The sequence below is a fragment of the Colius striatus genome, chromosome 2 (genome assembly GCF_028858725.1).
Source record: "Colius striatus isolate bColStr4 chromosome 2, bColStr4.1.hap1, whole genome shotgun sequence".
NCBI classification, from domain to species: Eukaryota; Metazoa; Chordata; class Aves; order Coliiformes; family Coliidae; genus Colius; species Colius striatus.
Genome location: NC_084760.1, coordinates 79,472,487 through 79,498,609, shown reverse-complemented (window position 1 = coordinate 79,498,609; position 26,123 = coordinate 79,472,487). Strand labels below are relative to the sequence as shown.

The window sequence follows — 26,123 nt, the reverse complement described above, 5'->3', positions numbered from 1 at the left end:
CCGAAGTTGCTATGCTAGAAGACCTTAAAGACTGGATTTCTGATGCTGCAGTCACTTCTAAGCTGAGGATCTATAAGTGAAAGTCTGCTTTGCATTTAACAAAAATTCTGGTTACAAAATAAAGAATCAGAAAAAAGTTGAAGTATAACAAAAAGAAAATCATTAAAATGAAAAGGAAAAATCTTCATAACAAAATAGATTCTTAGAATTCCATAATGAAAAGAACACAGCAATCATGAATATATGTATTCCTATGTGAGTGACCATTTTAATCTGATTTCCAAAAATTACGTTTTAATGAATTTTCTGAAGTCTTTAAGTAACTTAAAAGGATCATTTAGATTTTATTTCTAAACCACTTCTTTTATAATCAGAATTGAGTACATTTTAAATACTTAGCAAGGAAATGATATGCAGGAATTGCTAAAAATCTCTATTTTTACCTGAAACATGAACGGTTCTGTGGCAGACGAAAAGTTTAAGCATTTTGATAAATGCTTTTCTGGGTCATATTTCTTCACATATGCCTTAATCATGACTGTCTTTGCAGTCCCCTGTTCTCCTATGAGCAAAACTGCCTGTAAAAGATATATAAATTATGTAAGTAGTACTAAATCCTTATAATTAAATATGCATTACATACCTATTTTAGAGAATAGGATACTTTCTGTGTTTACTTTCAAATTATATATTATTCTGGTAGGTTTTTCCACTGTCTCCATTTGCAGTGACACAGCACGTTTTTCATCCCACACAGTCTCCGAGAAAATTATTTGCAGAGTCAAAAGGGAAAGGATGAAGTGAGAATGCACAAGAGGTTTTTCTTCCAGTTGCCCAACTTATTCCACTTTCCAAAACATTCATCACAGCTGCCTCTTGTAGTAGATGTGCCTAAGAAAGCTTTCATTATAATTGAAAGTAGTCTCTGTCATCTAATTTGAACATAAAATTTCCACTATTTACTTTGGCTATAGGTATCCCTTGTAAAAGAAGGATATAGGTATATCTTGTAAAAGAAGAATAGTTCCTTCTCCCACCACTGTCCTTAAAGCAGCAATACAGTATAGGTTGGATTTAGCTATATCTCCTCTCAAGCACCTTACTAAAAGAGATACTCTAAAGGTCTGTAGAGACATAGTGCAACAATAATTACAAATGAGGATAACAGATATTGAATAACTATGGCTTTGTTGTAAATGCTATAAAGTTGGGAATCAATTAGATGGATTAAAGATTGTTGCTTTCCACTTCTGTTAATGTAGTCCTTTTTGAATTTCCTCTTATATTTCTGTATATTGTCCAAAATATCTGATCCAATCTTTTTCTCTAAACTGAATATGCGAGGAGATAGACAAAATTGATTTGGAGTGAATATTGTACTGCTCTTGTCCCCTGTGAGGCCAGTGAAACTGGTAAGAGAGGAAACAATTTAGCAGTAAAACTCTAAGATGTATGTTCCACTCAAAAAATGAACTGAAATCGACTCCCACTTAGCAGCAACAAAGGAGGATCACTTGTTTTCAAAGTAGGCAGTTATTCTTCCACTTTCCTCAGAACACCACCACCCTTCTTTTAAAGAACATTACTTCCTATCCACCCTTTCTCTCCTTCTAAATTGGGATTTTAAGTCTGTTAACCAGATTCCTCAGCCAAATCATGCTGACAATGACATAAATTAACTTAGCAAGAAAGGCCATCTGGATCCTTAAAGAGTCCATGTGTCCTCTGACCAAAGTGTGTTTTTTCAGAATTGGAAACAAACTAGACTTGTGCTTTTTGTCTCCACACCCTCCCTGGGCAGCCTGTGCCAGGGCTCCAACACCCTCACAGTGAAATAGCTTTTTCTTATGTTTAAATGGAACTTTTTGTGTTCCAACTTCACGCCATTACCCCTTGTCCTGTCACTAGATACCATCAGAAAAAGAGATGTCCCAACCTCCTATCTAAATGGTAGCATTTAGATATTTGTAAATATTAATGAGATCCCCCTTCAGTCTCCTCTTCTCTAGACTGAACAGTTCCAGGTCCCACAGCCTTTCCTCATAAGGAAGATACTCCAGTCCCCTGATCATCTTGGTGTCCCTGTGCTAATCTCTCTCCAGACGTTCACTGTCTCTCATGAGCTGAGGAACCCAGAACTGGACACAGGACTCCAGCTGAGGCTTCACCAGGGCAGAGGAGGAGAAGAACCTCTCTTGATCTGCTGGCTACACTCATCTTGATGCATCCCAGCATGTGATTGGCCTTCTTGGCAGTCACACCCGTAAAGACCAGTTTGGTTTCAACTGGCACATGGAATTGAACTCTAGCTAGAAAGAAAGTTCATGCTGCTGTCATCTGATCATGGGGAGGAAGAAAATATGTTTCTCTATTGCAGTTCAATATATGATTAAATCAAACCTTTCCAAATGAAAAACATTTGAAAACAAAGGAAGCTGACTGCTGCCATGGAGGGGAACATTCTGCTCAACAAGAAGGAACAGACAAGTCCTGCTGCACATTGAATGATGAAACTTTTCAACTCAAGAGAGCAAGACACAAACTATACATTGCAGCAACACTGAATTGTGGAAAATGCCAGGTTTCAGAAACTCTTTTTGTAAGATTAAAATTTTTATTTTTCCATTGCAATGATGTAAAAAAGAATATATATCTACCAAGGCATTACTGCACAATAATTATTTGTTTCCAAATACAAAGATTTTGCATGTTTTCATAATTTGTGTCAGATCCACCAAAGGCACAGCCACGTTATGGCCTCTGGAACTGTTTCATCAAACCCATCTGTCCAAATCAGAAATATCACAGAAAAAAACCTGGCTCATGAACTTGTGGTATTTCAAATATTGGTCCCAGCTACTAAAAAAGAAGCACATTGATTCATATTTCACAAGATGACACAGATTTTCATTGTAAGTTGCTAGGGTTATTAAGAGCACTGTGCTACAACAAAATATGAATTTTTCATATGTTCTTGTGTTTGAAAATAAGCCTATATATGTTTTAATAACTATTGTTCAGTGTCATGACATCAGATTGGTCCTTACTGGTTTAAGCTAAGAGTGTTCTCTCCTTTTCTATAGTTGTAGCTAATACTATCACTTACAGCTTTCCTAATGAGAGAAACAAAAGAGTTAAAGCTAAGAATTTCAGGTTTTTACTGAACTATCTTGTGAAATTTGTTTTCCTTGTGTCCCTGTTCAACAAAGTACAAATCGGCAAAAATAACATAATGTAAAGACTATGAATAAAGTTTTCTCTCTTTGAGAAAAATGATTGGTTGTTGGAGTTAAAACTTTCATGATAAAAAAAAAATTATAAAAAGGATTTTTTAAATGTTTTGCCTGTGCACAGGAATAAGTCCAGAGGATTCATGTCAAAGAAATGAAAAATGCAGCAATATATAAGTAATGTTGCACTTGGTAGGCAATGACTAGAGCCAGAGAACATGAAGAATGATTGCAATCCCTAGTTACTGTCTAAGTAGCTTTCTATTTATTGCATATAGTTAGCATATATTTAAATAAGCAATACTGTACTTACTTTCTGTTGTTTTGCAATTGTGTTTATCAAAAATTGAGTTCTGACATTGTCAACATTTGGAACCAGGATAGATGCATAATCTGGGACATTATCTGTTGGATAAACATATTCTTGAACTCTTTTACTCCAGTGTTCCCAGTCACCTGAAATGGAAAAAAAAAAAAAAAAAAGAAAATATCTCCCAATATTTTAATTGTGCTCAACATTTTATTATTTATTCAAAATATCATTCCCAATATTGAAAGTATCACATTAACAGATTTGTAAACTGTAAGATTTATTACTGATTATCAGACATGGATAAATAATAATTAAATGTCTATTTTTTAAGCACAAGATACTCTCTGTGAGGCACTATATACAAAACCTGTGTTATTACTATACTGTCATAAAAAAATCTTAGCTCAGAGAAGCCATACTCAGTTTTAAACTGCCAGTGCAAAAAATAATGTTAGTGCTTTTTCTTACCATAATCAGTAACATAAAACTCATACATCGTTTGACTGGTGCCAGGGGAGATTTCTGGTAAGTCTAATTTGTCATCATGAGCTCTAATGAAGGCTTCAAGTTTGTCTCTACTGTCCAACTCCAGAAGAGCACCTAAACTCCACATTATTGCAAAGCAGAATAATTTATGCAGATGAGATATAGATGATAAACCACGTTCTTCCTTCGATGGAATCAAGCCCTTCAGAAGATTAATAGACTGAAATATTTAAAAATATTGTGCATTAAGAAAATATAACATAATCAGTTTTAATTTTAAAAATATATTCACATGCATTATTTATATTTTTAATCAGGGTTTGAAAACCAAGGCAATTTACCAAAAAATAACATACAATTCAGAATTACAAACCCAGGAAAATATATTGAAGATATTTTTTTAAAACTGGGTACAATTTTAAAAATTACTTAAGTATTTTTTATTATAAACTGTCCTTTTAAATTATGTCTACTTAATAAGTGTCATTTAAGAGCTAGGGTAGCATTATATCTTTTAAAGGGATTATATAATATCTACTGGGATATTCAGAACCTCAAAAAAATGTGAAGCCTAGACATTTCTTTCCATCTTTAAGTAGAGAATAATCTTCAGCATCATTCTAATGTATTTATCTCAATTATAGGCAATTAATGCATCTATCACATTAACTTTCTTTTCTGTTTTTAAAAATCATATTAAAATATCATATTTTTGACTGCTTCACTCTGTTTCAAAGGAAGTAGATTTCAGATCTCTGAAATCCAGTAACTTGCTATCTACAATTTTGTGATGTCACTCAAGAAGTCAGATGTTTAACTGTCTTTGCTGACATGATCCATATTCCTTTGCTACAAAAGGCAGTGTCAAGTAAATAGTCTTTTTAAAAGTAAATCAATTTTCAGCCAGCTCTTAGTATTTATGCTGCCTTGGATCTCATACTTGAAGTGTGAGTTAATGCACTAACATACTTTTAATGCAGTCTAAACGACACAAATAGAATACTCTTGATTACTTTAAAATTCCATTTTTAAAATTGTCATGGTTTAACATGACAGCCTTTTCTAGTAAGGGGGAAGGGGCTATAAGGATAGCTCCTGTAAGAAGTTGCTCAGAACTCTCCCCAGCTCTGAACCAGACCCACTTCTGGGGATGAGCCAATTAGATGCCTCCACGATCACTTTTTAAGAAGAAGTCAGAAACGGAAGCTTCTTCTTCCTTCTTCTTCCTGACCTTCCTTCTTCTGTCCCTTATTATTATTATTATTCTGGCTGGTGGTGGTGCAAGGAGTAGGAACAGTGAGAGAGACAACCATGTGGACTCCAAGGTCAGTGATGAAAGAGAGGAGGAGGTGTGCTGGAGCAGAGACTCCCCTGCAGTCTGCAGAGAGGACTGGTGAAGCTGAGATTTATTTTCATTTCTTTAAAGACCCTGCATCAGCAGTAGAGACTCATTTTGATAATGACCCCATATCAGGGGCAGACACTCATTTTGCTAAAATTGGCCTTGGATCAGGGGCAGCAATTTGCTCTATTAAAGGCCCCGAGCCAGGGGTAATGACCATGGCCGAAGGAGGCTGTGTCCCGTTGGAAGGACCCAATCACTTCACTGCAGACCCCGAGCCAGGGGCAGTGATATTCTTCTTTAAAACTATGGCTGGAAAAGGCCATGTCCCGAGGGAGGGACCCTTTATCACTATGGCCGGATCAGGCTGTGTCCTGAGGAAGGGACCCAGTATCCACAGCTGTAACTGTGGGAAGGAACCCACAACAAAGCAGTACATTAAACTTATGCCCAGAAGAGGCCTTGTCCCAAGAGAGGAACCCTATAACTTCAGAAACTGCAACCACAGCTAAGAATTCACACCAGAGATATTCACCAAGGACTGTGTCCCGTGTGAGGGACCCTGTATCGGCAGAAGCCACAGCTGTTGGGAGCAACCCACACCAGAGAAGTTCTTTAAGGACTGTGTCCAGGGGAGGAACCTCATGTTGGAGCGGGGGAAGAATGCCAGGAGTCGTCCTCATCTGAGCAGAGAGAGGTGGCAGAGCCCATCTGTGAGAAACTGGCCACATCCCCCATTCCCTGCCTCCCTGAGCCTTTGTGGGGGGAGGAGGTAGAGATATCGGGAGCAGTGAGCTGGGCCCGGGAAGAAAGGAGGGATGGGGGAGGGAGATCTTAAAGTGCTGGTTGTAATTTTCTCACCATCCTACTCCCTTTTTTGCTTTTATTCTGTTCTGTTTCTTGTAGAATAAACTTTTCTACTTTCCTCTCTAAGTTGAGTACTGGAGTCTGCTTTGCCCAGTACTGTAATTGGCAGTGAGCTCTCCCTGCCCTTGTCTTAATCCACATCAATCTTTGCCTATCTTTTTACTCCCATTTCGCTGGGGCCTCCGCCATCCTAACGAGGGTGGGGGTGAATGGGGGCACTGAGCGAGAGAGTGTCATGGTGCTGCTGTGCTAGCTGGGCCAAACCACAACAAAAATGATCAATCAGTATTAATTACATATTAAAAATTAAAATAATGTCACTTCTTTAAGAGAAAATCAGTTTATCCATTTACTTACAGGACAGGCTGTGTGTCAGATTATCTGAGCAGAATCTTTTTGTTCCCTCAAATTCAAGCTCAAAATTTCCCATGATGCTATTAGTCTCAGTAATATTCTTTAACATTTAAAATTAAACTGACCTATAAAAATACACAAATGGTTGCAACAAACCTCATCTGTAATAGTGGTCAAAAGTGGACACTTAGAGAAGAGTAGAAACAAACTCTCTTGGCTTGTGATGGTACTGGGGGTGGTACTTCCTGATAGTACTCTCTTCAACTTGGGGCTTTCTAAACTGAATACACTTTTTCCAGGTTTAGTAACTCTCCACCCTGAAAATATGATCTTGAATCTATGTAAACCTTTATTGTCTATAACACTCTTTGGTTCCATAGGTCTGCTATTCACAAGATTGAACAGTTTGTTTTCTCTGAGTGAACCCTTTCATGCTTATGTTCACTAAATTTCATTTGCCATTTTATTATCCGTTTTTTCAGTCTCATAAAGTCTGTCTACAGTTCTTCATGGTTAGTTGTTTTGTCTTTATTACTCTGAATAATTTAGCACCATCCCTGAACCTCTTCACTTAAAATTTTTCCAAATTGTTATGAACGTTTTGAATAGCATTAGTCCCAGCAAAAGTACATCAGGACCAGTGGTAATCTCTGTTCTTCCTAAGAATTAGTACTCCAGTCACACATTTCCTACCTTCTTATCAGTTATCTAGAAATGAACTTCCTATCTTATACTATGACTGCTTAGCTACTGTGTAAATCCTTCGTAAAGAACTCTGCCAAACATCTTTCTGTCTTCATGCAGCCCATATAAATCAGATATCCTTTACATACAAGTTTATTGACTTTTCCAATAGGATCATAAAGCAGGATAATCCTAAACAAAAAACATGTTGACTCTCCTCAGGTAGACAAATATCATTTACCTTATGAGGTGGGCCAGAGTATGGCAAACAGCTAGAAAGTCATTGGAAATTACAAGGAGGAATACAAAGTTGAGATCACTTTTTATATAAAATCATTATGAAGCTGTTTTAGATTAAAAAAAAACAACTGAAATTGTGAATGCTAACATATGACATAATTGAGTGCACATGCATGTTTGGGTGAACATCAGAACTCAAGTACAAGTCTGCTGTCTTCTAGGTGCAAATGGTTTGAAGCAGGTTGTAAATTTTGAAAAAAAAAATGAACTAAACAGAAGTGGAACATCCTGAAACACACAAATAAAGAGATATAAGACAGAACCACCAGTCAGGAGGCTGATAAGGTACAGTGCTTCTGCATATAGACCATTTATTGAAAAACTGAGATCTTAAGATTCTGGAACAAAGTGGTCTGGAAAAATAGGGGCTCACAAAGGAGGTGAAGATCCTGGTTGGAGAAAAGATCCTCGAAATGGGGGAAGACTCTGGAGATCAGAGAGATGCATGCAAACAAAGGCTAGATGATGCCAAGAAACCTTGTCAAGAAATGCTCAATTCTGGTAGCTGCAAGCAGCTGCACAGCACAGAAGCAAAAATGACTTCTTGCCCCACTTTCCCACACCAAGAACGAAATCATTGCTGAGAGAAGAAATCAAGACCTAAGTGAAGGTAACACTGGAGGAGAGAAGCAAGTGAGGCAGTGTATCTGTGAAATGATCAAATAGGGTAAAAGTTCTGGTCTTACTCATTCTTTGATCAACTTCAGCATGGATATCAAACAAGGATTATTTGCTCTGTTGCACCTGTGACAGACACTTGATAGAGATTTTCACTCACAGGAAGAAACATCCCATAAAAGTTAAATCCTGGAAGTATTTCCCTGACCAAGCAGTATGAGTAGAACACTAACTTTCTTACATTTCCTAATAAGCCTTAATCAAAAACAGCACAGAAAGGTCAAATCCCAGGAAAAGTCTTCCAAAAACACAATATCAAATCAGTTAGATGTTTCGCAGATAACAAATGTTATCTCACTCTCTCTAAAAGTTTTGTGCATTGCACTAAATCATCATAAATTGCTAATCATCATAAATTGGCAAGCTAAGTAGTTTCTACATGTGGACTCCAATTCTATAGACATCCCAATTTCATTTGATACTTCAGCATTTACTGTAGCTATTAATTTGCAGATAAACACTTCACACTGTTGAAAATCTGAAGCTAAATCCCTAATGAACGGTAAAAAAAATCATTAAGTGCAAATTGACTAGTTTAATATAGAAGTGTTATCCAAAATGTTTTTTCTACCCGCTTATTCAAATGCTCTACTGAATTATTATCAAAGTGCCAATATCAAACTCAGATTACATGGATTAATGGAAAATCTAGATATTTAGAATCTGCAGTTGACAAAAGACTCATAAGCAAATTAGCTGGTATAGTCTTCCAAAATCTCTCAAACACCTATTTTTATTATCAATGAATCACTGATAAAGTTTGGACTCCACTCAAGGTAGAATTCCAGTTGATAGGAGGGGTCAGGAAAAAATTACTACATTGACCTTGGAAGAGGGGACTAACAGAATAACAGCTATTCTATCTAGAGAGAAAAAGATAACTCAAACTATTCTTTACTCTGTCTCCTGACACTACTGGTAGGGTTAGACTGACCTTTTCCACAATTTTTTTGGTATTAAAAGAACTGGAATGAGACCCCTAGCTCATTAAGCATATGATTCTGAAAACATACTGAAGCTTGCAAACTCCACTCCACAGAAGTCTAGCCTACATATGAAGTGTTAATGTGAAATAAAATTTTCTTCTGTACATTTCTAAGAGTTCCTCTTAGATTGTCTAAGAAAAAAATATTGAGTATGAGGTTTTCTTTGTCAGGAAATAACATTTTCAAGTTAAATTTTACTGCTATACAGTGTTCTCTTTGCTATTTCTGCACGCTTAATATAGTCAGCTAATTTATGCAGAGTTATACTGTATCTTTTTACCTGCATAATGTAGTTACATTCCAAAAGCTCCATTTTTGGATTAAGGTTTAGTTTCATATATGTATATGCTGGTTCAAAGATTCTATCATACAAACTTTGTAAAGCTTCAGCTTCTTCAGAAGAACGTGTTTTCAGCCATGCCTGAAAAACATTCACAATATTTATTGTATAAAATGTATAAAAAGGCAAATTTAGGAGTAGCCAGCAATGATAATCTTACCTGCAATATTGGTCTCCAGCTGAGGGCAGAAGAACTGATGTAGACCATACCCATTCGAGAAACTGTCGCTGGAGAAGCATTCTCAATGTTGTGGACCTCAAATAACAGTTTACATGTAGGAGACATAGGAATTCGATCTCCATTTGCTAGCGTGAGGGTCTTGTTATCATCCAAAACTGAATTTAAATTCTCAATCCAGATTGCATCTACAGGACCATCTAAAATCAAAAACACATTTTCACCTGGAAAAATAATCAAAAGAGATATAGTTCTTATAACCATGCTGAAGAACAAGTTTACAAAAGATGATCTACAACTTAATGTATTTCATTTATTGTACTTTCTGCCACCTCCAGGAATGCTCATTGCTGTATAAATGGCACACTTAGTCAAGGAAGTAGTTTTGAAACAACTAGTAAATGAGGACACAGGTATATCTTTATAATGTTGAACATCTGTGGTGGGATTACTTCAGCTGATTGTCAAGACACCATACCTCTCTCTCCCCTCCTCCTCAACAGGGCAGAGGGAGAAAATAAACGGTTAAGAGAGGGAGATCACTTATGAGTAATTGTTACAGGTGAAATAGGCTCAATGTGAGGAAAATTAATGTATTTCAAATTAACATAGCCTTGGATGATGAGAAACAAACACAAAAAAAATCCCCAAAACTTTTCTCCCACTCTATTTTCTTTCTCCAGACTCAACTTCTTACTTCCTAACTAATCTAATTCCTCTCCTCATCCCCTCGTCCTCCTCTCTGAGCCACACAGGGGAGATGAGGAAAGTAGCATTTTGTTGATTAAATAAGTGTTCTTTAGGCAGCTAAACAAGCCACTGATTAATCATCTCATTACTGAAAACTATTACTACTCATGAAATGTGAAAACCTAGTTGTTTTTATTTTATTTTTAAACATATATTGATGAAAATGCCTAAATTTTGGCAATCATATTTAATATTCTATATTTACTTTGAATATAGAAAATTCCCAATAGAGAAAATATAGATATTTCTCATATACAAAATTCAGCTTTCTTTTAAAAAGAACCTCCTTCTAGGAATGTTTCCTAGAAAAAAAATCTCTTTCTTTAAAAGCAATATTTTTATTTTTAAGGATACAATTAATCACTGTAAAAATTAATTTTGGTATTCCAATCCTAAAATATTGAAATATAAATATACATAATCAATGTAAGAAGAACCACAGAAAAACCTCACTATTTTAAAGTTACTGTAATTAGTACAGGTAAATCTAAATTATAATTTATGAGCTTTCATAAACCACATATGTACTGTAGAACTGAAGCGGAAAGGAAATGAACACTGTTTTAATGTAGACATACCACTAAAATAATTTTTTTAACTAGTGTTTTTTCTTGAGAAGTGAACTGTAACCTTATCTATGTTCTGTATAGTTTCTCTCAGGAGGAAATTGCACCACATTTGCCAATTCAAGATGCTTTTTTCAATATATCATTCAAAAAGTGTTTTATGATACCAGATTCAAAGTATATACACACTCTTTTTAGCTTTCAGTGTTTTCCTCCACAGTGTAGAAAAAATTCCATCTGTCCAATCATTAGTTGCAGCATCCAGTCTTCCAAACATCTGAGGAGCAGTAATAGCTTTGGGGTTCATACGCATTTCTCTATGAGGTTGGCCACATTCTGTCAGTGCTCTCATTAATATAGTTATGACCACTGTTTTTCCCGATCCACTAGGTCCAAGTGTCATCAACCCATGACGTACTAGAGAAGTTTCATACAGCTATTAAAAAAACACAAAATATTCTAAGAAATATATGTCTTTTTGGAAACATATTGTTTGCATTTAACACATTTGACAGTGATACAGATGATATGCTTGGAACTGAAATCAGCATGTGTTTGCTAATTTTTAGTAGTTTGTGGAATAGCACATACCTTCACATCCTAATCTAAGCACCACGCAATTTTACTAATAAACACTTTATAAAACTAAATCTTGCCTAAGCTTGTCAAAGCAAGTGAAAATAATTTTACCAGATTTTCAAAAGGAAACATTAGTAAAACATTAATGCAACAGAAGAATGACTAATCACTACAGTGATTACATAGGGACTGCGCTTGCTCCAGGATTGCAGATGGTTTTAGACTGAGTAGAGCTCTTTATTGAATTTTCTATTTTTCTTTTAATATTAGTTTTATGCTTGCTATGGAAGTGGCTGTGTCTGCCTACATAAGTAACTCCTTCTGGAGCAACTGAAAGGAACAAAAAAGTGTTAATCGTCCTGCATGACAGAACCTTGTAAGCTGTATGTAAGCACACACAGTTACTTCCTCTGCAAGCTGAGTAAAGGCTTGTATCAGTCCTGGAGGAAGATCCAGAGGCACCACAAATCTAAACTAAGATCAACTCCACTGTGAACTTGACAATTTCAGATTCATTCCCAGTGGAAGACACAGTTTGTTAAGGTACTAGCAATCTTCCTATGACTAGTTTGGCAAACAGAAATGTTAAGCTATGAATAAAATGGTGAACATGAATTTAACCAGGATGGTCAAAAGCGTCTTCTCCCATCCAAAAACTCTGCTGGTCATCAGTGTGAATCTGTGTGAAGGACAACCTGAATCCAGCTTTCAAAATGTAGAGTAAAACTTTCTGTAAATATACCTGTGGTTTGATGACAGAGACATTGTAATTTAGTTGCTGTGAAGTAACTTAAGGCAGAATGTTGCACTTCGTAGAATACAGTAGTGTATTGTAATTTTTGCTGTCATTCAACAAATCATATCAGTTTTGGTTTTTAAGCTAGAATTCTCAGAAATCTGGTTATAAGCACAAATGTCAGAATGCCTTTCGTGGTTTACATCAAGTTTCTTTTAAGACATTTAGTTTGTAAGAGCAAATTCAGTACTTTCTGGTTTAGAACTGAACAGTGAATGAATAAGCCTAGCACTTCAAGGCCTGTAGTTTCAGGAAGAATCTATTCTTAAGTTGTGTTTCAAAAAGATGCAAATATCTTCTTGACAAAGAAGGGTGGAAGGGAGGAGGAACATCAGACTGCAGACCTTCCTGCAGCCCATTGCAAGAGAACAGTTCTTCCTCTGCAACTCAAAGAGACCACTGGAAGGACCAAGAGTTGTCTGCAGCTCCAAGAGGACCGCGTGCCAGAAGGGGTGATTTTTGCAGACCCTGTGCCAGAGGAGGCAGAGAAAACCTGCAGCCCTCAGGATGGATGCATGTCAGAGCGGCCCATGCAGGGCTGCCTGGTCTATGAGGGACCCTGCGCTGGAGCAGGGAAGAGCAGCGAGGAACCCGCCTGCCATGAGGAGAGACAAGCAGCAGGAGACATCAAGAAAGGACTGACTGAAACCCCCATTCCCTGCCCCTCTGCACTGTTCAGGGGAGGAGGAGGTAAAGACACCAGGACCAGGGCTCTGAGCCCAAGAAGAGAGGTGGAGTGAAGGGAAGGATATCTTAAAGGGCCGGTCACATCCTACATCATCATCCTACTCTATATTGCTTTCGATTGGGTATGTTTTTTTCTTTTTGTTGTGTTTTCAGTTGGTAGAGGATTAAATTAAGTTTCATTTTCTTCCCCAAGTTGAGTAGTCCTGTTTATTTGCCCGGGATAAAAAGTGCTGACTGAGTCCTCCCTGTCCTTAGTGGAGTTCCAAAGGCCCTCAGTACTTTTCTCACTCTGGTTGGAAAGGGAGGAGTAAGCAAGTGGCTGTTTGTAGTTCTTTGTTCCCAGCTGGGTAAAATCCACAACATAGATGTACTGCCATATCTGGGAAAGGCTGAATTAATAGCATGTTTTAAGATTTTGTCTTTTTTTTTTCTCTTCTTCTGGATATTTTAAAGATATAAAAAACATAATTTTGTTGGATTAGTCTTCCTTAGTATAATGCAATCTTTATTTTTTTCCCTACATTAGAAGCACAGGTCTTTGAGTGAGACAGTGCTTAACTACTAACATCGTGTTCTCACTCCCATCTGTTAAAAATGTTTTGAAAAAAATTAATTTACCTGAACAAGTTTAAGATTCCATGGTGGATGGTTAATCAATCCTGCCTCTTCAGTCTGATTAGCTACTGCAGCCTGAAGCTCAGCATAGGTATTACTGTCCAACTGTAACCCCGGAAAGAGATCATTGATAAGGCTGAGAAACAAAGGCTCATCTTCATCTATCTGAAACAAAAAAAGTTATTAAATGCATTAAGCATGGTTATCCAAAGAATATTCTCAAACGAAAACTAACCTCTATTATGTAATAATAAACAGTAAGAATATATTTTCTAAATACTGAGGCCTGTGTTCCCGAACAGCCACCCAACAGGACAGCTCATCACAAAAATACCATTCTGAAAAAGTCATCCATGTGCCATGCAGGAAATAAATTCAAAGCTGAAATAAATTTTCTAACGAGTTGACTATCTATCTGTGAAATTGATGTGTAAAACATTTGCAGCATACATTGGAAAGAACATATTGTTTGGAAAGAAACAGTCTGATTTAGTCAATGCTGAAATTCTTCAGTTTACTTATGGTATAGAACGCAGACTGTACACAAGTCAGTACATAAAATGTCTCACCTACAGTTAGGACACCACTTACCTATTTGAACCTTTGCAACCTTAGTGCTGATTAGAAGTTTAATAAACTCTCATTGCTGTTTAATGATAACATGATTATGCAGTTAGAATTTTTAAAGACAAGGACGTTTGACATTTTTTGCAATCACCTACAAAACCATGCAAAATATCTGGTAGACTTGCCTCTGCATGGTGCTAAAATATTAGTTTCTTACCAGCTTAGAAAGATTCATATCTCTTAGTCCTCTCATAACTATACTTAATTCACTTTCATTTGGCCTGGCCCTCTTTTGAGCTCCAAGAGTCCTCAGTACAGAAAGGATATTCCTCAGCCCAAAGTCATAATGCACCTAGAGAATGGAAAAAGGATTATGCATCAGTAACAAGTTCTCTAGCTTTATTATATCAGTATATCAAACTTTACTTGCAGATTGTAATGCATATTGTTGTTCTGTCTGGAAGAGGCAGCTAAAATAGGAATTGTTACTTTTGGTCAGGAATTATTCTATTAAAATAAATGAAAGTTAATACTGTTATTAATAATGTTTTTCTTTTCTAATTTAAATGTGACTTAATTTATAATGCCATATAGCAATTATTTTGTATAATTTTAAGCAGAGTTCTTAGAAAATAATAATTCCACTCCAGACTGAGTCTTTCCAACTGACTTAAGTCAAGATTTAAAGCAGTGCTATGGGGAGAAATGAAATTTGAGACATTCCTCCTGTGGTTTCCAGTTTTCAACTACATTCTCTAGCCCTACATAATTCCTACAGAAAAATGACATCACCATGTTAATTTTTATCTGGTTACCATGTTCAGGCAAAGAACCTCTTTCAATTACAAAAACTATTGTTCTTTAACAAACGAATGTGTGTATTCGACTACATATACATGAATTAACATGGCTATTTGTTAAAAAAACTTGAGATATTTGTTTGAACTATATTTAAACTACTTCAATATTTTGGAAAAAGCAGAAAAGTGAAGCTTCAAAAACAATCTACATAAATCTACATAAAAGTTAAGGGCCTGTGTTGTGTAAATATGAAAACAAAGATGAAGGGAATACATAACACTACCTGCTTAGTTAGCTGCTCCTCGCAAAGTTTATAAAGAACAAAAAATTTCTGAGACAAGGTCACATTATCAATAAATCCGTAGCTTGCAAGCTTAACTCTTATAATTATCTGGAATACAATTTTTTTTTAGAGATTCCATTAGTTTTTCTGAAGACAAGTAACCAAAATAAAATACATTTTTTCTTTCAATTCAGTCAGTAATTGTACCTGTCTATCTGGAACCATCATTGCAACAGTTCTAAACTGAGTTTTGAGATTTTCTGGTAGTTCTTGACGTCCAGCATATCCAGGATTCTATATAAGAAAACATACTACATTTTTATTCACAATAGCCAAAATAATGTCCTTTTTATTGTTCAACAAAAGTAAATTTATACATAAATAATTAGATTTGTTCAGACTCGGAAGTCTTGTCTACTAATGATTAAAATCTGAAGAGAAAACTGCAACCATTCATAACCTAAATACCTTTGTATGTAATTGCAGAATAATAATTTATTTTCTGTATCATAAGAAGCCATTAAAATTTCATCGAACATAGTCTACTTGGTTGATCTGTTCTAGTGTATTCCCAATTTGAACAAAGTTTTGCAGGAGAAGTAGGTTTTGTAACATACTAAAAATTCAGTATTTAGCAAGAGCCAAAATAAGAAGAAGTCCTGGTTGATAATAAAGTGAATATGAACCAGCAATGTGCCCTCGTGGCCAAGAAGGTCAATGGCATCCTGGGATGCAACAAGAAGAGTGTGGCCAGCAGGTCAAGGCAGGTTCTCCTCCCCCTCTACTCTGCCTTGGTAAGGCCTCATCTGGAGTGCTGTGACCAGTCCTGGGCTCCTCAGCTCAAGAGGTACAGGGAACTTCTGGAGAGAGGCCAGCACAGGGCCACTAAGATGATCAGAGGACTGCAACAACTTCCTTATGTGTAAAAGCTACAGGAACTAATGCTGTTTAGTCTAGAGAAGAGGAGATTGAGGGGGCATATCATTAATAGTTACAAATATCTAAATGGTGGTTGTCAGGAGGTTGGGACATCCCTTTTTCTGTGGTATCTGGTGACAAGACAAAGGGTAATGGGATGAAGCTGGAACAAAAAAAGTTCCATTTAAACATAAGGAAAACTATTTCACTATGAGGGTGATGGAGCACTGGCAAAGGCTGCCCAGGGAGGGTGTGAAGTCTCCTTCCTTGGAGGTCTTCAATACCTGCCTAGACACGTTCCTGTGTGACCTGGTCTGGGTGGACCTGCTTCTGCAGGTGGATTGCACTAGATGATCTCTAAAAGTCCCATCCAACCCCTACCATTCTATGATTCTATGATTTCAGAAATTACAAGCAGTCAAAAAATATTCATGACCTCCTCAGTTATTATCCTACACTCAAACAAGCAGATGAAGATTTTAATTTCCCATAAAGTCATTTCAGATTGTCATCTACCTTGGCACTAGGAAACATATGCAATAAAATTCCCTGCCCATGCCATTACAGGAATTACTGCTATGAAGCCTCGGGAACTTTGTGGCAACATGTAATCATAATCAGAAAGTTAATGTTCTAAATCCAGGAGTTTGTGTTTCTCTTGGTAAAGTTTGGTATAATTTTATATATAGGTGGTATAAATTCGGTATATAGGCAATATAAATTTATATGTACTGCTTTGTATGTATTTTTTTCAGATTATTAATTCAGTTGTAGGATATAACTTTGATCTACATATACTTGGTTTTCACAAGTAGTCATTATAAGAAAAGGAACAGCGTATCATCTCAAATACTATCCATAAAAACTTGATATAAGAAGCACAGTTCTGCACACTGATTCCAGGATTCCTGCACAGAGCAGAATGGACACCTTTGACACAGAACACCAGAAGTGGACATCCAGCATTGTATCTACCATTTTAGACACATTCCGTACCAACAAATAAAAGGTTCTGATAGTTTCTTGCACAATTTTGAAAGACCTGTTGTCACCACAGTACAGGGAGTATTGTTTATTCCAGAACCATCATATTTTTCTTCTGTAAATTAGCTTAAATCAGCCCTTTGATATGTCCAAGTACCCATTAGACAACACATGTCCTTGGAAAATGTCTTTCTTATATCTCTTGCCATAAGTGAACCTTTGTTCCTATGGTATCTTTCTCACTAATACTGTTAAAGCATTTCAGGCTAAGGTAGTAAAGCATATTAGTATTTCAGTCCTTTTAGTGAACACAAAGAATTCTGAAACTCCTATTTATAAGAGTCTATATAATGAGTCACAACACAGTAATGAAGGGATATAATTACGAATCACTTCAATTATCCTAAAGTAAAAATGAAGGCATGCAATTAATGAATAATCATATTATTTAAGTATTCTAATGCTCTATAGCAAGAGCATCACTTAGTTAATAAAATTGGTTATTTTCACCTTGCTATTTAATTAACTTCTAAATAGCATATTTTTTCACTTTTGTAGATTTATTACTACATTTACCATTGTTAGGAAAATTCCAAACTCTGGGTTTAAGTCTACACAGTCTCCATCAGAAAAAATGAACTGCTTTTTTCTTTCTTTTCTTGCTGTTAAAATAATATAGATTTGTTGTGCTGCTACTGACAAGACAGGCAACTCAATTCGGTTGAATTCATCAAAACATCCCCAAGATCCAGACTGGGCAAGGCCTAAAACAGGGACAGAAAAAATTGTTACCTGTTGTTCTTCCTGTATATTTGAAATGTCTGAACTATATTACTTTTCCTTCAAGTAATTAAGTAAGACTAGTTTTATTTATTGTCCCTGTGGCCAAGGCCTATCTTTCTCCAATCCACCTCTTTCTTTTTCAATCTGAATTAGTATTAGTTGACTTACACAAAATGCTTGAAAGTTAATAAAAATCAGAAAAAAAAAACCATTGGCAGACATTTGGCAGACCTTTCATCCAGATCTTTCAGTGAATGTAGCCTTTCATTGTAAAGCAGCAATCCAATTATTTGCAAAAAGCTGTATTGTTAATCCAAAAAAACAGAAATGAGTGACTTAGAGCTACAAAAGACTAGTCATAAATGTTACAACAAAAAATCCCAAGTTTTTTATTTTCAGTTGGGTCTTCCAGACTTCACAATCTTTTTATTTGCCTCTTACAAATCATAAAAGTTAAAATTGAAACTAGATCATTTTTGCACTTACTGAGGTTTCAGGTAAAACTCTGAATCTCACAAGACAGAAGATATTAATCTTAGATCATATATCTCATATATGTATAAGCACTGCTATTTTAAGGCCACAGTAAACTAAAGGTTTTTCATGTAATCCTATAGGATATTACCAACATGCAAAGTATGGACAATGCTCTATGTGGATGTATCAACAAAAGAGAGTAAGATAGAGAATGAAAATTAAATGGAAAGAGACATCTGAAAGCATTATATTAATAACACTAACATATCCATAAAGGATTTATTTCATAGTTGACTACTTTTGGTTTGAAAAAACATGTATTTAGTAGCAACTAAGAGAATTGTTTCTTCAGCAACATGTTATGAAATGTGTAACAGCATTTTTTTGACAAATGATATTGAAGTACCAGTAGGCAGTAGTTTTATTTCAAGTATACTAGAAGACAGCTACTTAAAAGTGAAAAATTTATCCTATTCATTCAAGGTATATAATTGTTACATAGTTAAGACTATATCACTTTAAGGGGATTCTGTAATGTACTCAGAGATTTTTTTTTAAATTTTAATAATTTGACTTTCACCAGCACTAAGTTTATAAAATCACAGCTTTAGGCCCTTTTACATCACAATTGTTTGCTTGATTAAAAAAAAATAATTAACAAAATAATTACTAGTTTCACCCCTTGCTTCTTAATACATACAATACTGTAACTTTAAAAAAATGAACTGACAAAAGTCCTTTATCTGCAACAGAATAGCTCCATGCAGCAATACAAACAGTGCTGACAGGCTACAAAGTAGTTTTGCAGAAAATGATGATGTCCTGCTTTACAACTGAGTGTGAATTACAGTTTTGCCCTTGTGACAAAACAAGGCAACCGCATATTGGGCAAAGTGTAGCCAGCAGGTTGAAGACAGTGATTGTTTGTCTCTACTCTGTACTTCTGAGACAGTAGCTGGAGTATTGTATTCAGTTTGGGGCTCACCAATAGAGGAGAAACATACTTGCAGGAGTACAGCAGAGGCTGAGATTTGTTGAGCTTGAAGAGAGAGCTATGGGGAAAGCCTGTTCTGTTCATAACTAGCCAATAGGAGGCATTCAGAAACTGGAATCAGGTTCTTCTCAGAGGTGGAGTGGAAGAAGAGACAATTGATATAAGTTTCAAAGTTTGAAAATCTAAATCAATGGAAGTTCAAAAAATGCTACTACAAGGACAGTCAAACACTTGAAGAGAGGCCCAGAAGTGCTGTGGAATGTTAGTTCCCAGAGACATTAAAAACTCAATATGAAGAAAGTCCTGAGCAACCTGCTTTAATTGCACATGCTAAATGATCTGTGGAGGTCTCTTCTATCCTACACAAAGATGTCTTACCTTTGAAAATTCTACCCAAACCTCTGAAATCCATTTGATCAGAGCAGTTAAAGACTACAACATATTTTCCAAGAGCTTTTCCCATGTCTTTTGTCGTTTCTGTTTTACCAGTTCCAGCTGGCCCTGCTGGAGCTCCTCCCATGTTCATTCCCAAGGCCTGTGCTAAAGTTATGTAGCACCTATAAATGTTAATTCATATAAATTTATTAAATCACATGAAAGACTATGTGTATACATATAATGCGTTATGCGATAAATTCGACAGCTCTTGAGTTGAAACACTACTTCATGAAGGAGTTCCATTGATTTTCATGAGTGTAGGAAGTTCAGTGGTAAAAATCACAAAATACAGCATTTAAATATTACTTACAAAAGCGAAAAAAAAATCTGGTATTAGTTTGTTGCAAACTGAAAATACTAAACAAGCACAAAAGTTAATACATACCACATAAATAGATTTAATTGAGATTAATTCTTTTAGTAACTGTGGGTCTGGATGACAGCAACGTATCAATAAGGCAATGAGTAAAGTATCTTTCTTAATTACTATTGCTTTTCTCATGTAGTAATGATTAACTAAGTAATGACAGAATCCAGAGGGTGGTAATCAATGACATGGAATCAAGTTGGAGGCCTGTGGCCAGTGGAGTTCCACAGGGATCAGTTCTGGGGCCACTCTTGTTCAACATCATCAACAACCTGGATGAGGGGACAGAGTGTACCCTCAGAAAGTTCACTGATGACACCAAACTGGGAGGACTGGCTGATTCTCCAGAAGGCTGTGCTGCCATTCAGTGGGTTCTCAACCGGCTTGAGAGTTGGGCAGAGAGGAATCTCATGAGGTTCAATAAGGACAAGTGCAGAGTCCTGCATCTGGGAAGGAACAACCCCATGCACCAGTACAGGCTGGGGGTCAAACTGCTGAAGAGTAGCTCTGCAGAGAGAGACCTGGGAGTCCTGATTGATAATAAACTAAACATGAGCCAGAAATGTGCCCTCATGGCCAAGAAGGCCAATGGCATCCTGAGATGCATCAAGCAGAGTGTGGCCAGCAGGTCAAGGCAGGTTCTTCTCCCCCTCTACTCTGCCCTGGTGAGGCCTCATCTGGAATCCTGTGTCCAGTTCTGGGCTCCTCAGCTCAAGAGGGACAGAGAACTGATGGAGAGAGTCCAGCGCAGGGCCGCCAAGATGATCAGGGGACTGGAGCATCTTCCTTACGAGGAAAGACTGTGGGAACTGGGGCTGTTTAGTCTAGAGAAGATGAGACTGAGGGGAGATCTTGGTGTTGGAACACAAAAAGTTCCATATAAATATAAGAAAAATCTATTTTACTGTAAGGGTAATGGAGTAGTGGAATAGGCTGCCCAGGGAGGGTGTGGAGTCTCCTTCCTCGGAAGTCTTCAATACCTGTCTGGATACGTTCATACGTTACCTGATCTAGGTGGACCTGCTTCTGCAGGGGGGGTGGACCATTCTATGTGTAGTGGTTTGGCCCAGCTAGCACAGCAGCACCACAACAGTCACTCACTTGGTGCCCCCATTCACCCCCACCCTCGTTAGGATGGCAGAGGCCCCAGTGAAATGGGAGTAAAAAGATAAGCAAGGTTGTTGTGGATTAAGACAACAGCAGGGAGGGCTCGCTGCCAATTACAGTTCCGGGCAAAACAGCTGTGTGGTGCTCAGTTGCTGGCTGGGATTAAACCATGTCATAAAGAATTTGAAATATTTGATGTAACCTTTTCTCTAGTGTAGAAATAATGCTAAACTATACATTACTATATAACCTTAAAATGATTAATTTTTGTTAATAAATAACTTTTTAAGACTAGACAGTGATAAAACTTTTCTAGGAATTACTATGCATGTAAATGAGTAAGACCTTTTCTGAGAGAGTGTGATCAAACAAATGCATGAGAATGTTTTCATGAATGATCTAGCCTGTACAGGACTTAATTCAGAATGTTCTTCTTTGAAGATATATGTTAAATAACCAGAATTAAAAGTATTCATCACATATAATTGTTTTTCTAACCTGTCTGTAAGAGGTGTTATAACCAGACGATCAGTGCAACCCAGAAATTCATTTTGGTAAACAAAATCAACATCTGTAATGGATACCAAGACATGATCAAAATCCTCTTTATAGTAAAATCTAGACTGCTTTAACCACTCAAAATCAGTTGGTGATTTGATGTGCATTTTTACCTTAAAAAAAAAAAGTAAAGAAATATATGTTATAACTGAGCATTCATGTTTGTCTTTGATAACTATGATAAAATGCTTATTTGTATGGTAATAATGACTCAGGTTAAACTTCCTATGCAATTAAACTGAAATACATATCAACATCAAACAGTATGTTCAGATTCAGGCTAAACTGATATTAAGAAGTGTCCTGATCAATTAACCTGTTAATCACAACATCTGTATTAACCAAATAAATTTTAAATTGCTTTGGTAGTGCAGCTCAATCTCCAAATGAAATTAGGGAACATACTGCTAAATCCACCAAACACACTGGAACAAAGTACATGATGAAGGAAGGATCTGACTGAGGCATAGAAGCCAGATTGTATTGAATCTAACAAGCTTGTGTAACAGTAAAAATATGTGAGAGATGTAGTCTCGAGGAATAGCATTCCACAAAGAATAAAGAAACAAACATTTGGGCACAATCTAAAAATATCAAGTATAGGATTAGCATTATCTGTTGATTTTAGTGCAGCATTTTGTTTGTTCATCTTCTATATATTCTCTTTAGGAATCAGAAAGAGAATCCCAGTAGCTTGCTCTCTGAAGGAGGAGGGGAGACACAAAGAAGAAACTAGGAGATATGGAAGATGTTGCTGTCATTGCTGTAAATCTAGAATGGGTGGAGCTTAAGTGCAGCCTTGTGCCAGCTACTGGAATTTTTTAACAAGCCATAAGGAGATTATCTCTGGTAATAAACCTACAAAACTCTCAGCAGACTCAACTTTTCTAATTATGCAAGAGTAATACAACACTTTTTCAAAGACAGACATAAACCTTTTAGTATGTCCTATCAAAAAAATCTGTAGGAAGAACTGGAAAATTAAAATGTTTTAAGTATAAAAATTTGGAGCAGATATTTAGATGCAGAACTGATGGATTTTTTTCTAGTTTAAGCAAAAGTGTACTATTTTTCTAAGGCAAGACAGAGACATCTCTGTCTTACAAATACATGTATGCATGTGTAACTAGGTATCATATACAAGAAAAACTATTACAACACAAAATGCATTCACTTGTCAGAAATAAAAATCTGTACTTTACCAAATCATCAAAAATATCACGCTGATGCACATGAATGGTAATAAGTGTTTCAAATTTCACTCTGTCAAACTGGGAAAGATCACACGTGGTCTGGCTAATCAACATATTCAAAATCTCCAGAAATCTTGCATTGGTTACTTGCATGATTTTTCTGTTCTCTTTAGCGTTCTGTAGAGCTTCTTCAGAATCACGTGTCCACAACATTTGAATTCCCAGCAATCCAACCTACAAATTTCATATGTGAAAAAAAATTACAAAACAATCACCTCCTGAACACTAGCCTTATAGAAGCCTCAGATGTAACAGGAACAATAAATTACTGTGTAGAGTCCCAAACTATCAATACATCCAGCATGATGCTGTCTCACCAGTATAATATGCCTGAGTTAATTGGCATTGCTCTGGTACTGAAAACCCCTGAGAAAACATTTTAAAACTTTTATGAAAATTTGCCACATACTTGGATATATACAAATTCAAGATGAGTCTCAGCTTCATTTACAATCCCTTAGTACACTCCAGTACCACAAATATAAACGGATGTTAAATTACAGGGAGAATTTGTTGTAAAAATTTCCCATTCCCACTTTGTAGCTAATTCAAGAACATAAAAAACTCCAACAACAAAACCTATGCACTTCTACTGCACATAAGATATATTTTATCTTTCTAACATGCTGTCATGACTGGAGTACAGCATACAGCAAAACCGAACTAAAAGCTATTGTGCTTCCAAATAAATCTAGGGAGTCATAGGATGTTGCATGTAAACTACAGTTTGAGATTTGTTTTACAATATTAAGAACACCCATGACAAAATATGAGAACAATATTAGTAACTTTTTTCTGCATATTTCTATATTCCCAGTGCATCAAGACCTAAAAATTTGACTCACCCACTTCCTACATTTTCATCTCCCTATACTCCAGTGAGTTCATGGTTACAGAGATTCTGCGGCAGGAACTATCTCACCATTTTAGACTCATTAGTCTATCATCAGTAGAGTCTAAATCAAATTTATTTTCTAATCATCAATTAGTAAAAGGGGAAAAAAAAATATCTTTAGATGTGGCTTTTCCATGATACCTATAACAGAAACTTCTGAGACAGGAAAAAAGCGTTTTGAAGGAAAGAAAACAGTATTTGCCAGTATTTTGCGCAATTTCTTCTCTGTCCTATAGCACACCTTCTCTTTCTTGGTACTTCAAATTACTTAGACAAATACCACTTCTTTTCTTCTCCCCCCTCTCCCCCTTCTATGTCTTGCTAATATTTTTATGTTCAAAAAACACCTTTGCAGAAAGTAATGAAGACATTTCAATATGTCTGACGTGTAAACAAGACAGACGGTCGTCAGTTTAGAGAAGCGTAGCAGACTTTTAAAAATAAATATTGCTGAGATAAGATATAATTACATGCTAAATACATATTTAAGATAATCCTATTAAATACTTAATTTTAGGGGTTTTTTTGAGAATTAGTAATGTATCGGCAAGTTTTAACATTTGCAGAATTTATTCAAATTATATTCAATACTGAACTGAAATTACAGAGTCAGAATTTATAAAGGATGGGAAACAATTCATTATTTGTTAATTAAATTTATGAATTATCAGTAAGATGGAGGAGTCTCTAGCAAACTAGGAGCCCTCAAGATAGGCTTCTACTAGGAAAGCACTGTTGTAGTGACAAATACATGAATTACGAGGTAAATCTTGTAAATGAGATGACAAATAATCATAATCAAAGCTTTTGCAATCTTAAATCATGAGACAAAAATCCAATCTGAAATTTTATTTGCATCTGCAAGGGGTTCATTATCCATCACAGGAAATGTAAGCTCTACTTTATATTCTCCAATACACAAAAAAAGTCCTTATAAAGTAGATTACAAGACAAAATATTACGCTATATATAAGGTACCAAAACTGATGTCATTAAGGATTGCTTTCTACTGAGAGGATCCTTATACATGTTTTGACTATGAAGATTTCTTCATATATACAATCCCATACGCTCTTTACATCCCTAGTCACCTGCACACACAACCCAGGCTGCACACACACAAATCCACATCTTGTAATCTCACCTGTGCTGGGAATTGATTAAGAAAATTCAGCAACTGATATCCTGGCTCACTAATGTAGTAATATGCTGCCCTAATTATGCCATGCAATGAAATCTGCTGCACACGTAATAAATCCTGCAACCAAAGTTCTACTGGTCCTTTTGCAATCACTGGAGTGTCCAACTAAAAAAAAATAGTAAAAAGTATGAAGAAGAACATAGTTATCAAACTTGGGTTTAAGAATGTTAGTTACTAAATTTCTATTTGAGACAGCTACAGGTTTAATTTCAATAAACATACTAGAGATTTATTTAGTGAGACACAGTATAGTTTTGTTACACCAATCCCTGAAATGTTCATTTGTAGTTACCAATAATTCCTTTTAATATACTCTTATAGGTTCAATAATAAAATGATTTCTCTATTAACATTTCTGAAAAGAAAATAAAAATTGAGAGAATTACTGTAATTTTTTCTCCTTCTCTTGATATGACAGCCAGTATGCGATCATAATCCTTTGGGTGAAACTCCACTTCATTTATATTGTCAGATATGGAAGGCAGATGGGGCTGTAAGGATAATTCAGAAATCATTCAATGTAAATATATAGCATTAGCAAACAAAAAAAACCCTCAAATAAGGTTATCCCACAAAGTTTCACCTGAATTACAGATGAATTTGAGGCCACCTGTAGGTAATAACTACAGAAATGGTTGTGTAGGATTTTATCTCCATATGCTGTCTTTTTACAGCTTCCAGAGGTGATCTAGCAGAACAGAGATCAGCTACTGTTCAAGATCAGATTTTTAATCAATTAACCATCA

General features: G+C 36.0%; 1 protein-coding gene across 2 annotated transcripts in view; it reads right to left on the bottom strand.

Annotated features, from left to right (window-relative positions):
• The window catches only part of DNAH8 (dynein axonemal heavy chain 8), a 136,092-nt gene that overhangs the window by 56,326 nt on the left and 53,643 nt on the right, over positions 1-26,123 (bottom strand). For both annotated transcript variants that reach the window (XM_061991265.1, XM_061991266.1), the window contains exons 36-51: positions 25,764-25,868; positions 25,321-25,482; positions 23,231-23,455; positions 21,969-22,141; positions 19,937-20,115; positions 17,881-18,068; positions 15,610-15,696; positions 15,403-15,510; positions 14,536-14,670; positions 13,755-13,916; positions 11,264-11,510; positions 9,741-9,982; positions 9,521-9,661; positions 4,012-4,249; positions 3,544-3,686; positions 444-578 (exon numbers count right to left, since the gene is read on the bottom strand). In XM_061991265.1, the coding sequence (XP_061847249.1) occupies positions 444-578; positions 3,544-3,686; positions 4,012-4,249; positions 9,521-9,661; positions 9,741-9,982; positions 11,264-11,510; positions 13,755-13,916; positions 14,536-14,670; positions 15,403-15,510; positions 15,610-15,696; positions 17,881-18,068; positions 19,937-20,115; positions 21,969-22,141; positions 23,231-23,455; positions 25,321-25,482; positions 25,764-25,868 (2,670 nt within the window). The remainder of the gene's footprint in view (positions 1-443; positions 579-3,543; positions 3,687-4,011; positions 4,250-9,520; positions 9,662-9,740; positions 9,983-11,263; positions 11,511-13,754; positions 13,917-14,535; positions 14,671-15,402; positions 15,511-15,609; positions 15,697-17,880; positions 18,069-19,936; positions 20,116-21,968; positions 22,142-23,230; positions 23,456-25,320; positions 25,483-25,763; positions 25,869-26,123) is intronic.